General features: G+C 52.5%; 1 protein-coding gene across 1 annotated transcript; it reads right to left on the reverse strand.

The window, feature by feature from the left end:
* Positions 1–23,406: 23,406 nt before the first annotated feature.
* Positions 23,407–25,824, reverse strand: Fam43b (family with sequence similarity 43 member B). Its single transcript, XM_046469399.2, has one exon. The coding sequence runs from the start codon at positions 25,372–25,374 to the stop codon at positions 24,388–24,390; it is 987 nt and encodes a 328-aa protein (XP_046325355.1). The 5' UTR covers positions 25,375–25,824; the 3' UTR covers positions 23,407–24,387.
* Positions 25,825–26,204: the final 380 nt, after the last annotated feature.

The following is a 26,204-nucleotide window of genomic DNA, read 5'->3' on the forward strand; positions in this document are numbered from 1 at the left end:
CATCCTGACTCTATCACCAGTGAAGTCCTGGTGTGGACCCACTTTGTGACTCTACTAAATCCAGCTATTTCCGTTAAGCGACTTGGCAAAAACCCCAAAGGAAGGGCAAATCTCCAGCTAAGGTGGCCAAAGTTGTCCCCAGATGTCCAGCAGAAATGAGTGAATCAGAGACTTCTCTGAGGGATGGGATGGAGTCTTAGATGGGGATGGGGGAAATTAGGGGACAGGCACGGGCAGTGAGGCTGGTGTCTCTGTTTCCTGGACCTGACACTCTCAGCCACAGAGATAGAGGTGAACACCTGGGAGCCACTGTAGAGACTGGTAGAGCTTGCCTCATCCCCTACGCCTGTCCTCTCTGTGCCAGGCCCCCTCCCCTTCTGCCATGCACAGCCTTCAGAGAGGCAGCTACATCTCCCTGCTGGGGTCGAGGCCCTCAGCCTCCAGTTGCTCATTCCTATGAGATCTGGAACCTTCATGTGGGAGCAGAGGCTTGGATCTCCTGTCTCGGGACAAAGCATGTCCACTAGACATGGGAGGTTTGGGGCCAGGTTTCATTAGAGCTGGGAAAATGAGGGTGCCCTGCTGGCCTGGCAGGCCCCCAGAGTCCTCCATGGATTGTCCTGCCCTGGCCTGAGATTGGATGTATTTCCAGTGAGATGGATATTATTAGGGGTCCAAAGCCCTCCCTGACCCTACCTCATGCCATCCCCTCTGTGAGGGAATCTTCCAGAATCTGCAGGTCAGAGTCTAGGCACCATCCACCCCCTTTTTACTCAATGCACAGTTGTAGTAGAGGCTGACGTTAATATAGTTCTATCTGTGTGCCAGGCCCGATGCTGAGGCTATGACTGGATTTGAATGATTTCATTTAATCCTCCTTGCAAGACAGATACTGTTATTGCTTATAATTTACTGATGAGAACACTCGAGTTCACAGAAATCAGAGTCTTAGAAACTGACCTCAAACATGAGTTTGTTTGCACTGGAGTCCTGGACTCTCACCCACCCCAGATCCCTCAGGGAGCTGGTATAACAGACTGGCAAGGTGCAGACCTGGGCATCAGACCAACCACTTCAAATCCTGCTTTGAGCACTTATTACCTGCTCTGCACGTAGGCGAGTGAGCTCATCACTCTGGGCCTCTCTTTCCTGATTTACTCAATGGGGCAACCCTAGTACCCTGCCCCTATGGTGGATCATGGTGACAAAAGATTACGCTGCTCAGGAGGATTTCTCATTACTTTTCTCTTTGTTGTGAACTGCCAATTGTGCTTCTAGCCCCTGTCAGCACGTATAGGCTGTTGACATGGAATGAGTCAGAGACCTTACTTTTCTGCTGAGTTAATGGGCTATTTCCATTGTGCGAGAGCTGAGAGAGGGTGGTGGTGGTGCTGGGGAAGAACTCTGATTGTTCTGACTCTCTGGAACCAGTCATGCCTGAAAGTGTATTTCTAAATTCTCCCACAGCTGAACCAAAAAATTCACTTCTAGCTTAAAATTGTTTTGAGTTTTATTTTTTTCAACTCTATGGCATCTAGAGCAACATACTACTTCCTGGGAATGGGGTTAGGGGTAGGGAACGAGAGAAAGAGAAAGAGAGATTCCCCCCTGGTAAATGCTCTACAAGTGTTAGCTTGTACATAATGAATACTGTGTTGCAGGGCCTGAACTGGGCACTAGGGAATCAGAGGTAAACAAGACTTGGTTCCAGCCTTTGGGATTCTCAGAGGCTGTGAAGGAGACAGAAGTTAACAGAGAGATGTGAAACACTGTAACACGATCAGGTACTAGGTCCTGTGGCAATACTGGATAACCAGTTGTCTGGAGGGGAGTGGCAGGGTGGGTGAGTTGAGAAAAGGTTCCAGGTGACACGAGTCCAGCAGGGGTCTCCAATGATGGGTGGATATTTGTGCTGGACACAGTGGATGTAGCAGACACTCTCAGTGCCGCACCACCTATGCCTCCCAGAGGTCACCTCCAGCTTCAGTGGACAGTCCTGGACAAACCCAGGGCTTCCTATCTTAAGCATGTCCTGGGCACAGGCATACACTCAGCCCATGCACAAGTTGGACCAGAATGTCAGGGAGGCAACATCAGGATTAGGATCCTCCCTTTTTCAAAATAATATTTTAAGAGCATAGAATTACAAAGCAAACTAATTGCATTAAGATAGTTATTAGGGGGCTGGGGATGTGGCTCAAGTGGTAGCACGCTCGCCTGGCATGCGTGCGGCCCGGGTTCAATCCTCAGCACCGCATACAAACAAAGATGTTGTGTCCGCCGAAAACTAAAAAATAAATATTAAAATTCTCTAAAAAAAAAAAGCTTAAAAAATTTTAAAAAAAGATAGTTATTAGGATAGTTAAAATAATTGTGATACATACATATTTAAATTAATGTACCAAGTGACATGATCCAAAAACAGGTCTAGTAATTATTGTGATTTGAAGCAATGATAGGAGTTAAAGTTATTTTAGGACGCTGCTATAAAGGGATATGAAAACATTTCTAAATTATATTGAGATAAAGGTCATAAGCACTCCTATTATTACTGATTCCAATTAGTGAAAATAAAGGCATATGTTTTTTTTTCTTCCAAGTTCATGGATCTCAAAGACCGTAATATAAAGCACTTGCCTTATTTTTGATTTTTGTTCCTTTTGTGACTCTGTTAGAAATGACATATAAATAGCCTAAAAATTGCTTTTGAAAGCCTCTGTCTTTTGATTAGATACTCAATCCATTTATACTTACTGCAATTATTGATTTATTTTGGACTTCCCCTGCCACCTCATTTACACTGTATGACAGTTGGAATTGGGTGTGACTTATATTACTGAAAACTGTAAATGAGAGAGGTTTAAGTCAGAGGTCATTTTGTTTCTCTTTTCTCTAGGACCTACATATAGTGACTCCACGGTCCTCAGGGATCCAGTTTGCATATTCTTAGCTTCCTTCCTCCAGTTCACCTCAGGTCCAAGATGGCTATTGGTGCTTTACACCTTTACAGACTCAATCCAAGCAGCAGAAAGAAAAAATGACGGGAGGGTACCATGGGGGACCCCTTCCACCATTTCATCAGCTAGGACTTAGTTACATGGTTTCATCTAGTAGTTAAGAAACCTGGAAATGTTTTCTTTTGGTTGGGTATATGGATGACCTTCATAAAATGAGGATCCTGACTCAGGAAGGAGAGGATGGTGGACATTGGGTGTCTATTAGCAGTCTTAGTCCCCCCACCATAGCTGAGACCCAAATGACAAGAACAGGGACTCTAAGCCTTCAATATGGTATCCGATCACAAGAGGACCAGCCTGCCACCTGCTGGTAGGCTGGCTATCCTGTGTTCCTTTCATTATGAAGGTTGTAGAGGCTCATCCTCTCGGGGAATAGACATTAATTCTAGCTCTGGGCTCTGCATTCTCTGCCTACCTACCATGCTTGTGCCAGTGACATCACAGGTAGATTTACTGAACCTCTTGTTGACAATCATGGGTAGTTCAAACACCATTGCTTTCTGGTCAGAACCTCATTTTTCCTTTCAGCAAAAGAAGTAAAGAAATTGCCAGGGGAGCATGAGACTCATTGGCCTTATCACCAGAGCCATCTGGTTTTAGAGGTTGGTGACATGACCTATTGGGACTTGGTTAGTGTCAGCTAGAAGTCATCAACTTTGTGAATCTGAAATGAAGGATTTGACCCATACTGTCAACCGTCAGCCACTGTGGAGGCAATGCTTCTCTTTCGGAGAGTCCACGGATCAGGGAATCTTGGGCCGGATAACTGTCGCGAGGGGGCAAAATTGCGACGTATGCAATGGAGGGGAGAAATAAAGAATGTCCACGCGCTCCTGCCCCTTTCAATGCTTTATTCACTCAAATTACTCAATACAATTTCACTCTCTAGGTTCTTAATCAAAATGACAGTCCTTAATGCTAGGCACTGCAAAAGACAATCAATTCACAGCAAACAATTCTAGATTAATTCTAAGCCCTGCAAAACACACTTGATCATGACAGGCTAATGACAGACATTGCCTCTGTATGCTAAATTCAAAAGTCTTAAGCCTTAGGCTCTAAGTCCAGCAGATGCACAGTCACTCAGACCGCGGTGACCAGGTTTGGAACCAAGGCAGGCTTTCCCTGGCATGGAGTGGAAGACCGGCTGAGGAGAGGGTCGTAGGGAGAAGTTGCGGCTCTTACCAAGGTTCAGACGAGGTGGTAGAGTTTGAGAGCGGTGAGGATCAAGCAGAGGCTCAGGAACGATGGGGTGTCAGTGACGGGGTGTCAGGTCCTCATCAGGCTCTCCAGCTCAAGTGCATCCTTGTTCCGCTGGCTGAATCCCTGTTCATTTGCTCTGTCATTTTATTTGCTCTATCATTTATACTAAATTTTGGGCCTTTTGACACCTCTTTCATCATTTACCCTGGGGTCAGAAACATCTGGTCTGGTGGTCTCCACCCTGATCTTCCCACCTTTCCCTCTTATCAGGCAAGGACAGCCTGCCAGGGGCTTCACTCCGTTTATCAGGGTGAGGGGAAATAACTTGTCTGAGGCCATACTGGAGGGGTATGTGGATGTGCCTGGTGAGACTGCAGGTTCAAACTGGAGTTTTTAAAATGGAGTTGCTTAGGCTCAGGCCTAAGGCCATTCTCACAATAATTTATAAAATTTTGCTCCCATTCGTCAAGACCCTGGGGCCTGCCCTTCTGAGGTTCTAGTATCCAAAGGAAGAACATTCTTCCACCCGTGGTCAACCCGTCCATCCTCATGCTCAGGGGAACAGAGGGGAGGCTGGCTGCGGTCTTTGATTCTGGCTGTCAAGTGCAGTTTCTGCTGCCCAGTGAGAATGAGAGGAAGTATCTCCGGATCCCCTGAAGTCCTTTGGTGCCTTCTCATCCCGTGGCCACTACTCAAAGGTAAGAGGACAGCAACCCAGTATGAGGAGGACCACCCCAAGCTCAGGGCCCTCCTGCCTGAAGCCGGATGATCCCGCGCAGTGGAAACCTCTGGCCCACTGCACCGAGTGCTTGCTGAAGGTGCGGGGCAAACAGGATGGGCAGAGAGGAGGGTGATTACAGGGTATCAAGAAGGGACTGTGACTAAGCTGGGAAAGAAGGGAGCACCAGCCAGGCTCCCTGCTGAGGGAGCCGGATGCAGCCACAGAACTGCCTGGGTTGAAGGTTTGTCTCAGAGAAAAGATGAGCCCGTGCTTGTTGGATGGAGATGCATTGCCTCAGGTCCGGGGGCCACATGGTGTGGTGGGTTTATGGAAATGGAAAGCAGGAACACAGGGTGGAAATGGAGGTGGAAGAAGTGAGGAGGGGACAGGGGCAAAGAAGGAGGACTGACCCTACTCAGTCCCCTCTGAACCTCTTGGAAGGTGAGCGAGGACATTTCCCTACTCATGCAGCTAGCATCCCCCAGGTCACCTGCAGGGAAGATGCAGAGAAACCAGAAGCAGCAGGTGGGCAGAGCCCTGGGTAGAAGCAGCCATGGCTGCTCTGGGTGCACCGCGGACCAAGTGTTTTCTTTTGAGGCAGCCGCAGCAGAGGCCCTGGCGCCAGATCTTGGCGCTGGGCAGAGCGTCGGCTTCGTGCCTTTGGCAGCTTTCCCAGCTGCAACCTGGGCAGCGAGGTCCCGGAGTCAGCAGAGGGACAGACGTTCTCCTGTCTGGCCAGTTTTGCAGCGGGCTCCTCGGTCTTTCCAGTGAACACCCACTTGATCCCTTGGTCAACCCGTCCATCCGCGGTGGCTAGAGGGGATCTGTTGTCCGCAACGGAAGCTGATCTTTATTTTTATCCCCTTCCCCCTCTTTCTACCTTTTAGAAATTGGTACGTTTTCCTTCTACTCATTTTTGGAAGTTATTCATTTTCTTTGTCTTTAGTGATTATTCATAATTGTTGCTATCCATAAATACGAATAGGACGCTAATTTCTCCTGTCAATTTCTAAAGCTGATCAACATTTTTCTTCCCGTTGAGACAGTACCTGGGTATGCCTATCCTTGCTGCCTTCTGGCTATCACCAAGTTGGTCTTCTGTGGGACCCCCAGAACAAGGTTTTGGGGAAGGAGGCAGCTAACCTTGTTAGTCCGTGATATTGTAAGGACCTGGAAGTACATCATCACAAGCACATATTTTCTAAAATGTTTTTTTAGTTGTAGATGGACACAATATCTTTATTTTATTTCTTTTATTTTTATATGGTGCTGTGGATGGAACCCAATGCCTCACATGTGCGAGGCAAGTCCTCTACCACTGAGCTACAGCCCCAGTCCCCCAAGCACATATTTTTAACTCTAAAAATTATGGTGAGCTGGGTGTGGTGGCACAGACAGTAATCCCAGATACAGGAGTCTGAGGCAGGAGAATCACAAATTCAAGGTCAGCCTGGGAAACTTAGTGAGACCCTGTCTCAACTAACTAACTAAAAAGAAAGAAAGAAAGAAAGAAGAAAGAAAGAAAGAAGTAAACAAAAGTTGTGGTAGAGAACAACACATCCTCAAATGTGTTATGTAAGACTATTAACACACTGGAAGGCCCAACTTTATTTATAAATAAATAAAGTTTACTTGTTTTTGTGTAAAACTTGTCATAAAATTTTGATTGCCTTCTCTATGCATACATTCAATAATTCAGAACATATTTACGGAGTAATTACTATAGGGCCAAGCTGTATTTTATGTTCTTACGAGGTTCGTAAACAAAGCAGACAAAGACTTCTGCCCTCATGGAGGTTACTTTTAGTGGGAGAGAAAGATGATAAAAAATGATCATCATAAATACACATATTATATAATATGTGAGAAGGTGATAAATCCTATGGAAAAAAGGCAAGTGGAGTAGGGTTGGGGACAGGTACTCCCCAGGGGGAGAGAGGGGCAGGTCATGGTATTCAATCGAGAAGCAAAGACTAGAAATAACAAAGCTAGGCATGTGACACATGTAATCCCAGCAACTTAGGAGGCTGAAGCAGGAGGGTGGCAAGTTCAAGGCCAGCCTCAGCAGTTTAGTGAGGCACTAAGCAACTTAGTGAGACCCTGTCTCAAAATAAAAAATAAAAAGGGCTGGGTTGCAGCTCAGTGGCCAAGCGCCCCTTGGTTCAATCCCCAGGACAATCAATCAATCAATCAGTCAATAAAGTTGAGGGAGTGAGCTGAGCAGGTATCCAGGGAAGGGTGTTCTTGGCTGAGGGAACAGTCACAGCGAGGATGTTGGAGCAAGTTTCGTGCATTTTAACTATGTGTTTAAGAAGCACCTTTTTTTTTTTCCTTCTTGAATTCAGGCCCTCAAAATTCTGCCTAAGTAAAATTATACAAGCAAGTACATACTACAGCATCTACGACTTCCCATGCTTAATTAATTATGAGGCAAGTGTTGGCCATTATATTTTAAAATGTGGGTCCAGCACCAATAGGCTGGACATTGTCCATTTGCACTTGATGTTCATTCAGACCCCTTCCTATGAGGTGACCTCTGCTGCAGAGGCCAGGACCACCTTTTGCATACTCCCTTGTAGGGTCTGGATGGGCTGTACATTTTGCCAAGGAGACTCACAGGAGATATGGGAGCCTCACAAGAAACTGAGCTCCAGTGACAGCAGGAGCTGGTAAATCAGTCCAACCTCGTGATGATGTAGTTGGACTTTAGGCCCCAGATTCTAGTGGCCAGCTGCATGGATTTGAAACATCTGGGCAGCAGCAGTGACCTAGGCAGCTTTGTGGATGACCTTGAAATCAAGGAGACCCCTAACTTTTACTATTTTAGCCCACCCAGTGATTTTGTAGTCATCAATCCCCTACATTCAATTTCTTTCTGCTTGAAATACCTAGATAGGTTTCTATTTACCAAATCCTGAGCAACAGAGTTTGCAACGACTGGTGGCCTTTTTTCTAACATGCATTTTTATGGCTTGTGATCCATTCTGGGTAGCTTCCTACTTTCTTCTTTACTAGAAATGAGAATGGTCTTTTGATCATTGATTCCTCTTTGAAACAAAACATGCCCATTGCACCTCTTTTAAAATTTTCTTGTTCCTGTCTGCTCATAGGAAACTTAAGAGTCAGATAGATGGTAAAGCTACTAGAAGGTTGAAATAGTCCCCATGATTGCTAACTCCAAATTTAAAAATAATTGAAATAGCCACATTGTCATCAACATTTGACTTTAGAGTAATAAATTCATAAGTTTGAACCAAAAATAAATAAATAAAAAGCTGTTGGGCTGGGTTTGTGACTCAGTGGTAGAGGGCTTGCTTAGCATGTGTGAGGCACTGGGTTGGATGCTCAGCATTACATAAAAAATTAAATAATTTTAAAAAATGGTTCATGCACAGAGAAAGTATTGCTTTTTTCTGTTTTACATATCAGGGTTACTTATGACTTTATTTGAAAAAAGAATTTACTGCTTAAACACACTGGGACCCGTGGACTGGCTGTGTGGCCTTGAACTTAATTTCTCTGTGAGCCCCATTTTCTTCATCTGTAAAATGAGGGTGACAATAGCACCTTCCTTGCAGGGTCATTGTGAGGAGTAAGTGAGATCATTGTGCAAGGTGCTTACCTCTGGGGCTAGCTGCTTCTCTTACTGGTATAATCACAGGTGATAATGTTATATAATTATTGTAAGCCTTGGCACTCCCTGGACTCACTTGGCTGAGCCGGGTCTTCCTCTGCTGTCCATGTCCTCCTTGAGTCACTTTCCTTCCTAGTGCAGCTGGGGACCGTGACACATCTGCTACCTTCCCTTGCAAGGCAGCATTATTCCCATGCTCCAAACAATCTCCCCACTTAAGCTCCCAGGCCAGCTCTTCCCCTTCTCAGAGCCCAGGGATGGAGGAGTAGGGCAGGGCTGTTGGGGGAGGGGCAAACTTTTTCTGGAACTCTCTGCAGTACAGCCATCCCAGGGCAACACCAAGCATTTGCAGATTAATTGTCAACGTGGCCCACACACGGGCCCACCCCTGAGATCCTGTGAAAACCCATTTCCTACCAAGGGTCCCTGAGGGGGGGGCGGGTAAGTCTGGCCTGTGAAGGGAGCAGAACCCAAAGATGTTCTCCCTGGGGTTACCCTCTGTGCACCTCTGACTAAGGTGAACCAAAATCTGTCTCTGCAGTGCCCCCTTCCCTCACAGGCCGTGGTTACAAGGAGAAGACAGGGAAGGAGGAGGATGTTTCTGTCTTCCTGGGGAGATGCCCCCAGAGGGAAGGTGGCATTGTAGCCCTATCTTGAAGGATGAGTATTTCTCCAGTAATTGAGCAGGGAAGAGTATTTCAGAAAGAGGGAATAATCTGAACAACGACTCAGAGATACTATCTGCAATTTGCTTTCCCTGGGGAGATTAATAAGATCTTTAAAATCTCCAGGGTATCTGGACCTACAAAGGAGGATGTGGGGGAGAGTGTCCCAGCCACGACCAGTCCTGGGAAAAGACTTCCCAAGGGATTGCCTGGACTGGGCAGCCATTAAAAAAGCAGGGGATATCAGAGTTTGATGAGTGCCTGCCAGGTACTGGCTGTGAGCTGGGGACCGTGACACATCTGCTACCTTCACAGGCCCCTTGCAGGGCCAGTGCAATGCCCGTCGCACATGAGGAAATTGAAGCTCTTGCACATGGTCCCCAGAAGGAAGGACAGTGATGAGACTTGACCCCATGTGTCACCAAAGGAGAGAACAGCAGGGTCAATAGAGGGTACACTGGGACATTTAGGGGCCTTCACTATGACACAAATTGACAGCAGCGTTTTCCTCCTAGGCTCGGGCAGCTCAGCTGAAGCTGGGCCATTCCTGTAGCAACCCTGGTCCTTTAGGGAGCGCCTCCTGCTCCCTTGAGTGGGCTGTGGGTGTGGGTTAGGGTGGGCGCGGAGGAGTCCTTCGTCCCTCCAGCTGTGGGACCAGGCACACAGGACAGACACATCACTCCTGTCCCCCCCATCCTCCATGCTTGGGGTGGGGGACCACTGACTGGGAGAGAGGGAATCTGAGAGGGTCACACCAGGGCAGGGGCAGTGCTGCGGTGCCCCCTCCTGCCACCAAAGACCCAAAGACGGAGTTTACGTGGACCAAGCTTCGCCCAGGTGAGGCTCAGGCACAGATGAATGGCTCCCCTGGGATGGGAGATGGGTGTTGAAGAGGAAGGAGGGGGTTCAGAGGGTGTCCCTTGAAGGATCGAGACTCATGTACAGTGCTGTTCCCTCCTCCCGCCCACCTCGGCTGTCCCTTGTCACTTCTTCCCTGGTTGGTCTTCATTTTTTAGCACAAACAGGTCGGGTGCACCCCCTGCTGGACCTGGGGACGGGGCGTGGGAAGCAGGGCAGAGGTGGGGCGGTGAGGCCCACCTTCCCTCAAGTCCTGGCTTCGAGGATAGTGCAGACCGGCAGGGATAGGACTCTTCCTTCCCCATCTTCTGGCCGCTGTCCACACCCAACTTCTTCTAATGTCCCTTCACAGGCGGTGGCTCCCAAACCATCTCTGTCCTGTCACCCACTTTCCCTTCCTCTGAGCTCCTGGCCACCTCAGAGCCCTGGCACTGACTCTGGGCACTTCGGGAGGCCTCTGACCGCCCAGCCAGCTCAGGGCCGGGAGGTACTTAGGGCCACCAGGGAGGCGCCTCTGAAACTCAGCGCTTCTCCTTAAGGCCGAATCTCTCTCTAATGACAATGAAGGGGGTGACAAGTCACTTGGTGTCCCTCAGTGCAAGCTGGATGTGGCAGAGACTAGAACCGGGGCCCAAGGGAGGATTCAGAAGGTCTTGCTGAGGAGGTCGCCGACGGAGGTGAGTGTCCTTGCCTCGCTATCACCCCCAGCTCCTACACAGCGCCTGCCCCTCTAGGGCGCTGGCTGAACCCGGGTTGACAGGGGGCCCCCCCACCCGAGCCTCCAGCCCTCCAGGCGCCTTCCTTCCGCAGCCCGGGCCCATCCTCCCTTTTCCTCGGTTCCTTTCCTGTCTGTCAGGCTCCTGCTACGGCTCCCCTTCCAGCCAGATGCTGAAATCGCCCTTGCTGAGGTCACCGGGCCTCCATCAGGCCAAGGCTGGCTGATGTCATCGCACCCGACTCTGCAGATTACTCCATGTGTCGCCTCCCTCTTCCCGGCTTCTCGGCTTTTCTTGGCCTCTGGGGCATCGCATCTCCGGGTTCTCCTCCTGCCTCTGCCCTCTCCAGCCCTGCTGCACCCTGTGTACCTGGCAGCGCCTCGTGGCTCAGGCCTCACGTCCCTTCACTCCTCACCTACGTTCGCCCCTCCCCCAAGTGATCTCACCCAGAATGCTGCCTGCACCTGCTGTTCAGAATCAGCCCCCACCACCCAGGCCTGGGCCTTGGGAGGTCTTGCGTCCTTGGGAGGTCTTGCTACCCAACTTGGCCTTTCTAGTTGGGTAGCGTCATAGTCTGCGTTCTGTTGCTATAACGAAAACCACAGACAGGGTGATGCATAGAGAAGAGTGATTTTTAAAATTTTGTTTTTGTATCAGGGATTGAACCCAGGGGTGCTTAATCACTGAGCAACATCCACAGCCCTTTTTATTTTTTAGATTGAGGCAGGGTCTAAGTTGCTTAGGGCCTTGCTAAGTTGCTGAGGCTGGCCTCCATCCTCCTACCTCAGCTTCCGGAATTGCTGGGGCCACAGGCTTGTGCCACTGCACCTGGCAATACAGTGGTTTATTGGACATCAGCCTCGGCACAACACTGGCACCCAGAGAGGGCCTTCTTCCTGCATCATAACACGGCAGCGTATCACGTGGGGAGACAGCAAGCGTGCCAGAGAGAGCTGGATTTTAGAGCTAAGCCACTCCTGTGCCAACCTGTTAATCTGGGAATGGATTAATCCTTCCATAAGGGTAGAGACCTCAGAACCCAATCACATCCCAAAATTCCCACCTCCCAACAAGGCTGCATTGGGGACCAAGTTTGTAACACATGAAATTTGGGGAGACACATTTAAACCAGAACACCGATTCAATCAGCATCTTCATGCGAGGAGATGGAAAATGGGACTTCTGTCTTCACCCAACCCCCAGTCTGTTCCCACCTCCACCTGTCTATGCCTCAGTGAAAGGTAGGACCAGTCGCGCAGCTACTCAGGCCAGAAACTAGAAGAGACCCCATGCTTCACTCCCTCCTGTCACCACGGCCTGGCTTTGAGTCACTGTTCACTGTCTTGGCTGCTGGAGTCTAGTTGAAGCCCCCCTCTTCCACCCAGAGCTCTGCAGAGACCTGGGAAGTGGCTCCTGGCTCCCTCCCTTCCGCCCCTTCCACGGCCCCTCCCAACCCATCCTTTACCAAGTGGCTGAACTTTCCACAGCGCAAACACTGAGGTGGCCCAGGGAAGTGTCCAGGCCTTCATGGCCGTGAGGTCTGGCCCCGCCCAGCTGGCCTCACTCTTGGTGCATCCCCTGCCAGTCTCCCACCGCGTCCAGCCACCTCTGGCCCAGGGAGGTTCCGGTCATGCCTGTGTCACCATCAGGCCTTTAACTGGGTCATTCTCACCCCCCTGGGGTCTTCAAGCGGCAGGTCCTCTGAGAGTCCTCCCCTGACGGCAGAACACCCCCGTCTCTGTTCCCTTCCCCTGCCCCATCCTCCTGGGAGCACAGATGGCTATTGGACAGGGTTAGTCATGGGTTTACCGTCTGCCGGCTATTGCGACAGATGAGTGTCTGTCTTGAATCCTGTTGTGTCCTGGGCACCTGGGCCAATTCCTGCATGGAGTAGAGGCTCAGAAATGTATGCAGAAGGCTGGGGCTGGGGCTCAGGGGCAGAGCGCTTGCCTAGCATGTGTGAGGCACTGGGTTCGATTCTCAGCACCACAGATAAATAAATAAAATAAAGATCCACTGACAACTAAACAATATTAAAAAAAATATGCAGAAAGAAGGGAGAGAGGGAGCCCCAAAGTACAGTTTGGGGGAAACTCTGGGGCCTCAGAGAAGACCAAAGTGTCCATAGCATAATTGCCATAGTTACTTAATCTTAATGCCTTCCGCAGCCCCCAATCTCCATCTGAAATTCCTTTTTTGCCTCATTCAAGAGCAGTCAGGCTAAAGTGTGCCCAGAGCAACCCTCTCCTCCAAGCCCCTGGACACCACAGGCAGGTTTAAGGTGGCCTCACAGAATTCCCCAGCATTGCCGCAGCCCGGCTGGCTGGGCAAACTAACGGGGGGGGGGGTGACAAGCAACTTGTGTAGATTGATACAGCAGGAGTGGGAGCCATTTATTGTAGGACAGGAGGGGTATATATACATTCCACACAGCTTACCTTAATTAACATAAACTCGATACAGCAGTCAACCAATAAGGAATCTCCACACTTAATGGCTCGCTGGCGTTACTTCACAAACCACTCCCTCTGGCAAAATGCCAGGCGCCATCTTGACTTGTTTACAGACCCTAACACAGCATCAGTTCATTTTATACTTGGGGTGACTGAGGAGTCTAATAGGGAGGTTCTGAAACCAGAGAACTGGTTCTGAATCTTTCGAAGATGACAAGAGCCACGTTTTATTGTGCTACTATTTTGTGCCAAACAAGATCTTTCCATGCCTTTTCACAGTCCATCCTCAGAAACACCTCTTGAGGTGGTTGTATTCATTACCAATTGCTGCACCCCAAACTACCTTAACTCAGCAACTTAAAAAGAGCACCCATTTTATTTGCTCACAGTTCTGTAAGCCAATTGGAGTAGACTCAGCTGGGCTATTATCCTGCTGGTCTTGCTGGGGTGGCTTTTCTTTTCATCTACCAGGGTTTGCAAATGGCCCCACGGCCTTAAAGCTCTGTGGTGAACTGTGTCTTCTAGGTAAAGTCTAATCAGATGAGGAAAGGGGGTCACCTCTCTGTGCAGTCTTCCAGGGACCCTGACGCCTTCTGTCTTGTGACCCTGCCACTCCCTAGGTCTTCAGGGTCTCTTCCATTCTGCTGACAGATGGGGAAAGAGCGAACAGGCTTGATGAGAGGGTTAGCCTGAGGAGTGGGGTGCATTTGTGGGCTCCGTGTAAAAGAGGCCTCACATTCTATGGGCTAGAACTTGGCTCTATGGACACTCCTAACTGCAAGGGAGGCTGGGAAATGTGTTGCTATGACTGTAGAAGAAGAGGTGATGGGTTCAGTGGGCGTCTAGCCAGTCTCTGCCATGACTGCCATTTCTAGCCCATTTTCAGGATGATCAGATGACCTTGGGAACGTCCCCCTCACGGGATGGGGGAGGAGAAAGGCACCCACTTTGCTCACCCTTCTTTCCCCCCCTGGGGAGGAGTCACCTTCTAACTTCATTGACTTGGTTTATTCAGCCTCTGGCTCATCGCTGGTCTCTCCTCATGTGAATGTGAACTCCAAGGGGGCCGGGATCCCATGTGCCTCCTTCACCACTGTGACCTACTGTGACCTACGGAGCAGGCCAGTATCTAATATGCCGCAGGCGCTCCATTGACGTTTACCCAGAGAAAGGTGAATGAATGAGGGGCGTGGCCCCTTGCTTGCGGCCCAGTCCCCACAGCACATTGGGCCCTGAGTGGACAGCAGTCTCCCCTCTGCCTGTCAGGAATGCGGTGGGGCCAGTGGCCAGGCACAGAGAAAGAGCCAGGTCTGAGTGTCAGCCTCCCCGGGGCCACACCAGGCTGACCCACTCTGCCTGTAGTGGCTTTCGCATCACTGTGTCTACAGTACCTGACAAAAATAATTTGGGGGGGACTCAAGGTATCAGTGGTCTCAGTCCACAGATGGCTGACTCCGTGGCTCTGAGTCCCAGATGAGACAGCTTAGCATGGGGGAAGGGTGGGGGGAAGCTGCTCAGCTCCTGGTGTGGTCAGGAAGCCAGGAGGGAGGGGAGGGGGAGGGGGAGGGAGGGGGAGGGGGAGGGAGGGAGAGGGAGGGAGGGCTGCAGCTCTCCAGGGCCTGCCCCCAGAGAGTCACCCCTCTGGCCATGCCCACCTGCCCAAAGTAGCCACCCAGTCCATTCAAGCTAGGATGGACTAATTAGGTAGGTCACAGCTCTCACCTCCAAACATTAGAACATTAACAGGAGGTTTTGGGGGACACCCCACTTCCAAACCACAACACTGCCCGAGGCCTGTGAACCTCTCCCCTGACGGCCCCTGCCCTCTGGTCTGGGTTTCTGACCCCCCTCTGACTGGGGGAGGCTTTCTCTGAACATTAGCCGCCCCCATGGCCAAGCCACTTACAGCCTCTGCTACCCTCATTCTAGGACAGTCTGTTTCCCAGTTCTCCCCCCACCCAGGTCCTGACTCTTTTTCTCTCTTTCTCTTTGCATAAAATGCGGAAGGGAGCCTGGCTCCTCCTTCTAGTTTTGAGGGAGGAACATGAGCATCAGGGAGCTGATTCAGAGAGTGCAAGCTTCAGAGCCATCAACTCTATAGCCTTCCTGTCCCTCATTTTCCAGAGGGAAACAAAGTCCAGAGAGAAAAAGGGACCCGGTCAAGATCTCCCAGTGTACAGGTGACCAAGATCTGCCAGCCACATCACCTTCCTGAAGGGGACAGTTTCTAGTCCAGGTAGTAGCCGGAGGGCATCTGGGAGAGGACTCAGAAGGTTTGTTGTGGCTTTGAGGATGAAGAAAGAATGCCACCAGGACTTGTCACAACTCGCAGCCTTTAACCTGCAGGAGCCCGTCTCTTCCCCAGCCTCTACGGAAGCCAGCAGCCAGCGCCAGGAGGAGCTGGGGCCACCAGCCTCTGTCACCCTGAAGTAGCAAAGGCACCTCTTGAGGTGGAAGAAACCTCCCTGGACTAGCCATCAGGAGACTTGGGCTCTGTCCATTCAAATCTTTACGAAGCACCTACTATGTGCTGGGCACTGTCCTCAGCAGCAGAGCTGTCTATCTCATGGAGTTTCTATCCAAATGAGGAAACTGTTCCTGAACTAGTAGAAAACGATGTGGTCAATATTATTTCAGATGATGATGAGTGGTGACGACAGCAGGAGATGATGAGAGGGTCAATAAGACCTGGAATTGTGGGGAGAGTGGAACCAAGAAGGCTTCTCCAGGGAGGGGCATTTGAGCTGAGAGCTGTGTGCAAGGAGGAGGCGACTGTGCAAAACCTGAGAAGTATGGTCCTGGCAGAAGAAACGGCAAGTGTAAAGGCCCTGAGGCAGAAATGACCTTGAACTATGACTGGTGAGGACAGCCGGCAGTAGAATATAGAAAGAGGTTTCACCTTTTTGCTGGTAACTCTTTAGGATCTCAGTACATATTATCTCCTCACTAACACCCAAATTTTGGGCATCTATGAGTTTAAATAAGCCTGTGTTTATTTAAAGCTGTGTTTATTTTTGTGTTTTTTATTTTAGCAGCTTTTGTACAGGGACAACGCATCTGTCTAGCAGTCAGAGAACCTCAATTCTGGCCCTAGTTTTTCCTATAGCAAGCTGCGTGCCCTTGAACAAGTTCCCCTGCTCATCTCCAAACCAAGGATTGGACCACAGTCCTAAGGGCCCTCTTGGCTGAGGCATACTGACCCCAGAAATTCATGAAAACACTTCTTTTGCTTCTTTTTTGGGGGAAGGGGATTCACTGGAGATTAAACCAGTACCCCAGCCACTTCCCCATCCTTTTTATAATTTTTAAAAATTTTGAGACAGGGTCTTGCTAAGTTGCTCAGGCTGGCCTGAACAGGAAATCCTCCTGCCTCAGACTCCCTAGATGCTGGGATTATAGGCCTGCACCACCTGCCTGGCCCATGTAAATTCTTCTTGTTCCTGTGTTCAGCCGTAGGTGCTGCGCCCTGTGTATTTGCTCCTTCTGCAACAAGTGTGTCTGGTGCTCTGCATACAACAAGCAGTTATTAGACCCTTTAAAACAACCTGAGCACACACTGCAGAGGGCTGGGGGAATACACTGAGCGAATCGGACTTAAATTCACCAGGCCCCCTGAGCTGGGCCACCTGCATGAGGTGAGAACCCAGCTCATTGCAGAATAATGGGTTAGAGAATGACTCCTTCCTTTTTTTTTTTTTTAATAAACAAAGAAATCTCTATGCTGTGTACATGCACTTGTTCACGTTCAGGTTCACAGGACCAGTTGGGGAGGATGACCCGGGGCTGTGTGTGCTGTGTGTGCGCTGAGAGTACAGGAGAGGGGGTTGGGGCATGGGGAAAGGCTGGAAGAGGGAATCTATTTGTTCTTTTTTCTTATTTGCTCTTTCACTGGTTTCAAATAAAAACGTGTTGCTTTTATCGTCTTGGAAGAGGAATGTCATATAGCTCTAAGGGGCGTGACTGCAGGGGGATGCATCCTTTCAAACATCTTCCCTCCACCGACACGTTCCCTGCTCCCTGGGCAGCCCTGACCCCACAGCGCTTCTGGGAAGAGCAGGAGACCCACCTTGGGGCCCAGCCCGCCTCCCACCCTGCGCATCCGTGTGATTTCGGCAGAGCCTCATGGATGGCCATCGCAGAGTCTTCTGGGCTTGGGGACTGAGGTGGAGACAAATGGGAGTGGCCAGTGTCCACTTTGATCTTACAGGAATGTCCCTCTTCCCGGCCCACATCCCCATCCCTATTTCAAAAGCGGCAGAAGGATCCCATTCTCCAGTCCCTGTGGGATACGAGATCACAGGCGTGATTATGACAGGACAGGCAGACGCCCAGCCTGCTCCAACCCTCTCCTGTTCTAGTGCTTCGAAGGCACTGGATGGCTGCCCTTGGGGGGCCTCCGAACATTACTGCAGATGGACAACCCCCACCGGGCCAGCAGCCACCCTGCTTATGGGGGCAGGGTAGTGGGAGCTCGGCAGGCCTGGTCCCCTCAGGCTCCCCTCCAGGAAACCCGCAGGTGTCTATTTTTAACCACTTCCCAGTGGGCTCAGTCCTCCCTCCTGACAGGGGCCCTGCAGCCCGGGCTCCTGCAGCTTCCTTATCTAGGAGCTGGGGGGTGGGGGTAGGGGGTGGGGAGCATCCCAGCCCTTGCAAACTGGGAGCCGCCTTCCCAGTTCCATCCAGAATTGAAAACAGGCCTTGAGCCAGGGCCGGGGTGTTAATTCCCTTGCCTAGAGAAAATGGAGACAGAGAGCTGGGAGTAGCCTTGTCCTGGAGTGGTCAAAGGCAGTCCCAGGCCTTCATTAGCAAGATCAGCCTGCTCAGCTCATATCCATCCTCAGAAGCCCCCTCTCCGCCAAGATGCCCTAAGGACCAGCTTAGTGGGCCAGATTAATACCCAGGGAGATCGCTCCCCAGTTACAGCTGATGGAGGAGGGTGGATCTCACCACCCAGAGGCCAGCTTGTGACTATCAAGTGACTGCCGGTCAGCCTCCTGCTGCGGCACTCACAGGGACCAGAGACTGTGGGCAAAAGAGGTGGGTAGATTCAGCATCAGAGCCACACAAGGGACAGGTGCAAGGAAGGCAGCCAGTCCACTGAGGAGACTGGGAAGGTACATGAAGGGCAGCTATGATGGAAGGCCGGGTGGCCCCAGAAAGAGAAAGGGCCTGGGGACTCCTGGATTCCCTGAGCTGGCTGGATGTCTTACAATCGGGTGCTGTGAACACCATGAAAGCCTTCCTTTCCAGAACTGAATCTGATGAGAACAGCAATGGTGGGGACTGGTTGCTCCCAGTCTTTTCTATCCCAAGGGATAGAAAGCCCAACCCACACTGGCCTAAGCACAAAGTACAATTTACTGTCTCAAGGAACTGAAAACTCCAGACCCAGGCAGGCTTGGTGGGATGGAGGGGCTTCAGCAACGCTGTGGGACGTGGTCTTGCTTTTTCTGTCCCTGTTCTGCTTTTCACTGTGCTGCCCTCTTCCTCAGGTGCTCTCTCCTCATGGTGGCAAGATGGCTGCCAGCAGCACTAGGCATGCCTCCCACTCACTCAGCAACTCCAGCAGAAAGCATGCATCTCTTTTCCCTAAAGTCCCTGTTTCATCAAAAGTCCCAGAACTGAGTCCCACCAGCTCTGATCAGGATGCATGCCCTTCTCTGAACTAACATCTGTCCTGAAGGAGATGGGATATTCTGATCTGTCGGGCCTTCGTCACATGTCCTTCTCTGGAACTGGTGTGGAGGCAGGAGGGACTGAGAGTAGGGAATGGATGGCTTCATCAGGAACGCAGGAGGAGCGGGTTACAAGGAGGCTGTGTTAGTCAAGGGAAGCCACCTGTCACAATAAACAACCCCCATGCCTGCCACCCAACACAGTAAAATGGGAAATTCTGTTCCTATTGTTGGCAGGCACAGAGCTGGTAGGGACTCTGCCACCCTCAAGAGGGGCTCCCAAGGACACCCTAGGTGATGACATTCAGCAGACAGGCTGGGGGATAAAGCAATGATCGTGTTTTTTCCGATGCAGTCCTGAGAGGGGAGCACGTGATTCTGTTGGCCAGAATCCCACAGCCCAGCCTGGGAAGAGGGGAGACTGGAGCTAGGGGGGTGTGGGAGGAAGAGGGAGCAGTGTCCACTGCAAAAGGGGAACGAATGGGTGCTGGGGAGGCAACACAGGGTCCCCCTGTGCTTTCTACAGCTGAACTCCTTTGGTCCTCTTGGTCAAGCATTCCCTGCATGTAGAGCGTTGGCCCAGGCTGCACAGCACAGGTCTCCTTTATGATGGCCTGGACTCCAGCCTCCCCTCTGGCCCTTGCTGCACCCCCACCCCAATCTCCTTCTGATCCTGAAGTGCTGATTGGCTCAGGGCCTCCAGGTCAGCTGATGAGCCCACAGGTGCTCTGAGGACAGGCAAGGGCCACAGAGGGTGAGAGGGGACAGGTCTGGCCCAGAGACTGGCCAGAACTGCAGGCCAGCCTCCTTAATCCGTTTCAGGTGACCTTTTCCTTGACTGAAGCATCTTCTTTTTCTCCTTAATCGTAGTTCAGGTTGAACAGCGACCGGGAAGGGAAGCTGACCCATTACTTATAAACAAATAGCATCCTGCTAGCTGAAGGCTGGGGCTGGGAGCACCGTGGCCAGCAGCCGCTAATCCTTCCCTTGCTCTCTCATTCATTCACCAGAGTGCTTACTGTGTGCCTGGCACTGTGCTGGGTGCTAAGGAGAAAAAGGCTATCTGAGAAGTAGAAGTTATTGGACTCGATCTAGTCTAACGCAACCAGGCCTTTGTAAGTTGAATAACCGGAGACGAGTTGCTTCTAAGGCTACCTGGAGTTGAGTCTTCCAACGTGGTGTGGAGACATCAGGGATTTTAGATGGGGCATGAACAACATATTTGTTCCAAAGACCAGGCACCTGGTCTCCTTACTCCAGATCTGTTTTAGGAGACTTCTGGATAAAGTGATAATAATCAAGATCGCAGTAACCACCACTTACTCTGTACATTGGGCACTGTGCTAAATAAATGATCTAAATACAAAGCCTCACTTCATTCTTCCAACCACCCAAGATGTCACCTTACCAACTCCCTGGAGTCGTATAGCCATCAAGTGGCAGTGATGGGACTGGCACTCAGCTCGTCTGAACCCAGACTGGGTTTGGCTGCCTGCGTGTTAAAACAGAGACTACATCTGTCCAGATGTCCTTCCACCACCCACCCGGAGCGCAACCCCAGCCAGTGTGTCTGGAGGGTGGCTGGTCATTGCCAGGAGCGGCTCCGCATTTGGAGAGTCAGCTCCGTGTGGCCTGGACGAGCCCAGAGAAGTGGTGAGGCTTTGAAGCAGAACAGAGCCTGGGAACCCTGGCCTCAGGGCTGACCTCCTTAGGAAGCCACCCGTCTGAACAGGGCGTCTGAGGACAGTTCTCCCTCAGCATCCCCGGGCAGAAGCTTGGCAGAGGAAACGCTCCTCCACCCACTTGGTTTCCTAGCCCACGATGGCTCTTCCAGCTGGCCGTTCATTCAGTTATTCATTCAGCGAATGATTACCGAGCACCAACTCTCCACCCTGCTGAGGACCAAGTACTGAAGGAAGCGGGAAATGAAGGTGATCCGTAGGAGAGAGAAGACGCTGACATTGAAAGAGTAGGTCAGGGCTGGGGTTGTGGCTCAGTGGCAGAGCACTTGCCTGGCATGCGTGAGGCACTGGGTTCAATTCTCAGCACCACATATAAATAAATAAATAAAATAAAGGTCCATCAACAACTAAAAAAAAAAAAAAGTAGGTCAAGGTAGAAGGTCATGAGGGCCATGGGAAAAGCCACAGGGAGAGACCACCCCCAGATTTGGCAGGAGTGCGAGAGGGGTGTGCATTAAAGCAAGTTTCCAGGAGGTGGACCTGGACTTTGAGGAAAGGGTAGGATTGAAAATGTATAGCTAAAGGAAAGGGCTCCAGGTAGTGGGAACAGCATGTGCAAAGGCCCGGAGATAGGGAGATGGTGATATATAGCAATAAGGGAGCCATTCTGGAGGCAGAGGGCAGGGAAAGGGTGGGAGATGAACTGGGTGGAGAGCCAGGATGGTTGGTAGGTGGGCCAGCTGACTGTGCTGGGGCATGCTACAACAGTTGCAGTCCAGTCCCTCCAAAGTGAAGAGACAGAGATAGGTCCCACAGGTCCCAGGAGAGTCTTGACCTCCGTGCTGTGGATGGCTGGATGCATGCCTCTTGCTCCCGCTGCCTTGTGTGAGCTCGCCTTACATGCTCCAGCGGTCATCTCCAACAGCCAACAGACCTCAGAGCCTCAGGGCTGGAAGGGAATTTACAAAGCATCCATCCCGTGATTTAAAAAAAGAAAAAATCTTTTTTCTTTTCCAAATCACAGAATCCCCAAGCAGAAAACGGACTGCTCTAGTTAAAGCTGGGTGGGGGAGCCTTCCCATTCAATCTCCCGGAGGCTCCCCACAGGAGCTCCTGGGAAATCTAGAACTCAAGGAGTGTGGGTTGAAAACCACTGGTCTAGCCTACTCCCAATCTCATTCCACGGGGAGGAAGGAAAGCCAGGAGGAGACACAGGGGTGCCAGGCCCCCCTGATTGCTACTTTGGGGCTCTTTTCTGCCCTGTGTCTAGGTTGGAGGAGAAAGCCCGAGTGCAATCAAGGATGGGATGTGCGTGGCTCCCCTACACCCCTCCCTGTGGCCTGCTGGCTTGTCTCACTGCAGCCCCCTGGAGGAGCGCTGTGGGGCCAGGTTCTCTTTCCACTCTACACAATAAGAATGGAGACGTGGCCAGCAAAATGACTTACAGACATTTTAATTCCAGGCCTGGTGAGTGTAGCTTGAGTAAGGGAGGGAGAGGCTGGGTGTGCGTGCATGCACGCGTGTCTGTGTTGGAGGCCGCAGAGGAGAAAAGTGAAGTAGCAGGGCAGAGGCTGGGCACGGGTTTGTGAGTTATTATGATTATTTTGGGTACTGAGCCACACCTCCAGCCCTATTTTGTATTTTATTTAGAGACAGGGTCTCACTGAGTTGCTTAGCGCCTTGCCTTTGCTGAGGCTGGCTTTGAACTTGTGATCCTCCTGCCTCAGCCTCCCAAGCCTCTGGGATTATAGGCATGTGCCACTGTGCCCAGCAATTCTGTGAATGATTATCAGCAACTACCCATTTAATCTACACACTTCATTCAAGAAAGTGAGACCTGGCAGAGAGGACTTGGGGGCTTAGCATGGTGCTTGCTGCAGGCAGGTGCTTTAGTAAATATGGGCTGCGTGCATCTGCATGGGCCGTCTTGGCCAATCCAAGAGGCTGCCTTGCAGCCTGTGGTCCTCTCCAGGTCTGACACTTACTTCTCCTTCTGCAAGTGGGGAAAACATCAGAAAAGCCTCGGCAAAACCCCAAGGGAAACAATGGGCATCCTTGCCAAGTGGGTCCTTGTTACCCCTGATGTAGTCTGCCCCTGCTTTCCTCTTCAAAGCCCCCTGACCCTGAGAGGGTTCCACTGGAGTGAGATGACAGTGGTACCCTCTGTCCTGGCAGCTCCGGGAAACAGAATCATTCTGATCACTGGTGATGGCAGAGGCCACCCGTGTGGTTCACCCTGGGCTCAGTGCCCAGCTCAGCACAGGAATAAAGAAGATATCCAAGCTCAAGAGTCACTCCATCACAAAGGTCTGCACAGATTTCTCCAGTCCTCTCAAAAGAAAACTGGGCTGCCAACCCTCCTCCATAACCCTCCTCTCATTCCTGAAGGGACACACAGTCTATACCACATATTGTGACATACACACGAAACTTCTTGAAAATACAAGGCTCATGAGAAGCCCTCACTCAGCTCAGGGCCCCCTCCTGCCAAATGTCCCAGAGACACTTGCGTCTGAGTGCCCAGTGTACAGACATTGTGGGAAGCCGAGACCGAGGAGGCTCCTCCAGGGCTTGGCTCAATGGTTTTCAGACACAGCTTATGCCTCTCCCCTGACATTAAAGGAACAGCTTCCTGACAGCAGCCCCCACCCCAAACCTGGCAGCTGGTTCCAGCCAGCTACAGGAGCTATGTCCTGGGTCTCCTCCTGCCCTGCTGGGTCCTGAGGACCACCTCAGCCCCTGCGGCCTGGCATCAAACACAAGACAGGAGGGATGACAGGGCTGAAAAAGCAGATCCACTTTATTTACAATGATCGGTTGGTAACACAGATCTTTGGGCTTTTTTGTGGCCCTGTAGAGACACCTCCCTGTGTTGGGGTAGCACACTCTCCTTCTTCAGCCTGCCGTGTGAATCCAGCTGCAGTCAGGACTACTTGCCCAGAGCCTTGACTTGGGGCATTTCTCCTCCAGCATCTGCATCCCCACACACCAGCCAATGGTTCTTCTTACCTCCTTTGGAGGCCCCATCTTTGGTCCTGGCTGTTGGCACCTAGTGGGGGACCTTACTTATCTGTCTGTAGATGGAGTGTGGAATCCTTAGGGGTGCCAAGGCACAAGCTCTGGCAGCTGCCTGGTGCAGAGCTGTTACCAGCCCAGTCTGTCTTCTCCAGAGGCAGAGCAGTGAAGTCCCAGGAGTCCTCCAAGGCATAGAAAGGCCCCACACAAGGCAGAGAATTCTTCCTCGTTAGTTTGACCTGCAGACGCTGTGCCCATTATGGGCCTGGCCTCAGTTTCCCCCAGTCACTCCATTCTTTCCCTACAAGAATGCCTCTCCAGGATGGTTCTTACCACGGGGAAAAAGACTAGAGGGACCCAGGGCAGGGCCACTGCCTCCACCCTGGTCAGGGTCCAAACCCACCATCCATGGTTTCTGAAAATTTCTCTCCCTTCTCCTGAGAGGATGTTTTGGCTGGAAGCAGGGAGGTCTGTAGGCACAGACTCGGTGTAAAGCGCAAGGGCAGTTCCCCAACGGAGGGCCCAGGAAACTCTGGGTTTGCAGGGAAGTGAACACGCCACCCCCCCAAAAAAAATAACCCAGGGCATATCAGGTGTCACCCTGAGCCAGGATGAGGGGCGAGGCGACGACGAGACCACAAGGGCGGCAGGGCCAGGGACCAGCGGGGAGCCGAAGCGGGCAGGGTCGGGGTTGGAGGCAGTAAGTCTGGCGGCCGGGTGTCGGGCGGCGAGTCCTGCCCCTGGGCTCTCAGCGCGCCTGGCCCGCGCGCTCCCTGGGGCCGGACTTCCAGTGGAGGGGCTGCGCGGGCGGCGGAGGCGCCGGGGCGCCCCGCAGGCTGCACGTCCTCAGCTCCCGGGCCAGGCTGAGCACCTCGGGCCGCTCGCGTTGGGGGGCTCCGGCCTCGCCCGACTCCGCGTCCTCCTCCTCCTCTTCGTCCTCCTCCTGGATGCTGCTGAGGCGCGGCGCCCCGCGGCAGCGCTCCGTCGGCGGCGGCCGGTAGGCGCACTTGGCGTTGAGCAGGCGGCGTAGTGGGGCGCGGGGCACCGAGGCGGCGGCGCCCCCTGCGCGGAGGTGCTGCTGGCGCACGTGGCGCGCGTCGCTTTGGCGTTGCAGCCGCTTGAAGTCGCTGAAGGCCGCCAGCGCGGTCTGGCGGAGCAGGCGGGCCAGGGCGCGCGCCTTGTGCGCCCGCGCCAGCAGCACGGCGTGGCAGCGCAGCACCACGGCCTTGTGGCGCGCCTGGTGGCGGTAGACCCAGGCGAAGACACGCGGGTGGCGCCCGTCCGCCGTGCAGTAGGTGATGCGCGGCAGCAGGTAGGCGTGCGTCGGCCTGCGGCCCCCCGATCCCCCTGCGGCGCTGCGCTCGCACGGCTGCATGCGGATGCCGTGCGGCCCCAGCGTCAGCTTCATCTTGGTGCCCCCGCCCGGCCCGCAGCGCGCCCAGATCTTGCCCACCGCGTCGTCTGTGCAGCCGTCGCCCTTGGCGTGCAGGGTGACGGCGTTACCCAGGTACCACACCGTATAGGTCGGGTCCTCCCGGTTGAGCTCCACTTTCTGGCGCCGGCTGCGGAACACGCGGCCCAGGCGCTCCAGCGGCCAGTCGGGCAGCAGGTCCGGGCAGGAGCGCAGGAAGCTGGAGAGGAGAGACGTGTAGGCGAGCCCCGGGCTCAGGCTCTTCGTTTTGCACTTGGCCTCGTCCTCCACCAGCACGAATTTGTTTCGCCTCCAGGGCAGCATCGCGGCGCAGGGGGCTGGAGGCGCAGGGAGCTCACCAGCGTCCTGTCCAGCGACCCAGGGAAGGAAAAGCGCCCAGAAGCCCACCGCCCTGTAGTCGCGAAAAGCTGGGCGGCGCCAGAGACAGCCGGTGCCCAAGATGCCCAGTGCCAGGCGGGGCTAGTTTCGCAGATGCCCGTTGCCCAGCCGGGCTGGCCGCCGAGATGCCCGGGCGGCGGCGTGCGGCCGGGAATAGCGTCCCCCGGGAATGGCTCCAGCCGTCTGGGAAGCAAGGAGGGGCAGGGACTGGGATTGGCGGACGCCCCCCAGGCCCGAATAAGAGGGGATTCCCGTGGTCCCTGCCGCCCAAATTGCGGCGGCAAGGGAGGTCGCCGGTGCCGGGGATGGCAGCTGCTCGGTGGGGTAGACCTAGAGCGCGGCTGCGGTGGGGACTCCTTCAGGCGTCGCGGCTCCACCTCCCCGGGCTGCCTACATCACCGGGCGGGACCGCTAGCTCTCTTGTCCCCTCCCCTCGCCCTCCCCTTTCCCTTCCCCCAGCACAAGCTCGCGCTGCCCGGGACCCGGCACAGGCGCGGCAGAAAGGGTTTAATCATTATTATGAGAGGGGTGAGGACAGAGGGGAGGTAAAGGATTAGGAATCCCTGGATGACTTTGCCGATGCAAATTCTCTGGCCTCTCTAGTGGGATCCTTGCCCCCTTCCCCCCGTGGCACATTCGGAGACCCCCTCTTTCTAGAATTCCTCCTGCTCCTCACCCACGGCAGGTCCCTATCCCCATCCCTGAGAATAGGATTTGGGTGGTTTTCTGATGGGATGGGTTCCTGATGGGGCCGG

The sequence above is a fragment of the Marmota monax genome, unplaced genomic scaffold (genome assembly GCF_021218885.2).
Source record: "Marmota monax isolate L192 unplaced genomic scaffold, Marmota_monax_Labrador192_F-V1.1 WCK01_AAM20220418_F8-fsc00008, whole genome shotgun sequence".
NCBI lineage: Eukaryota > Metazoa > Chordata > Mammalia > Rodentia > Sciuridae > Marmota > Marmota monax.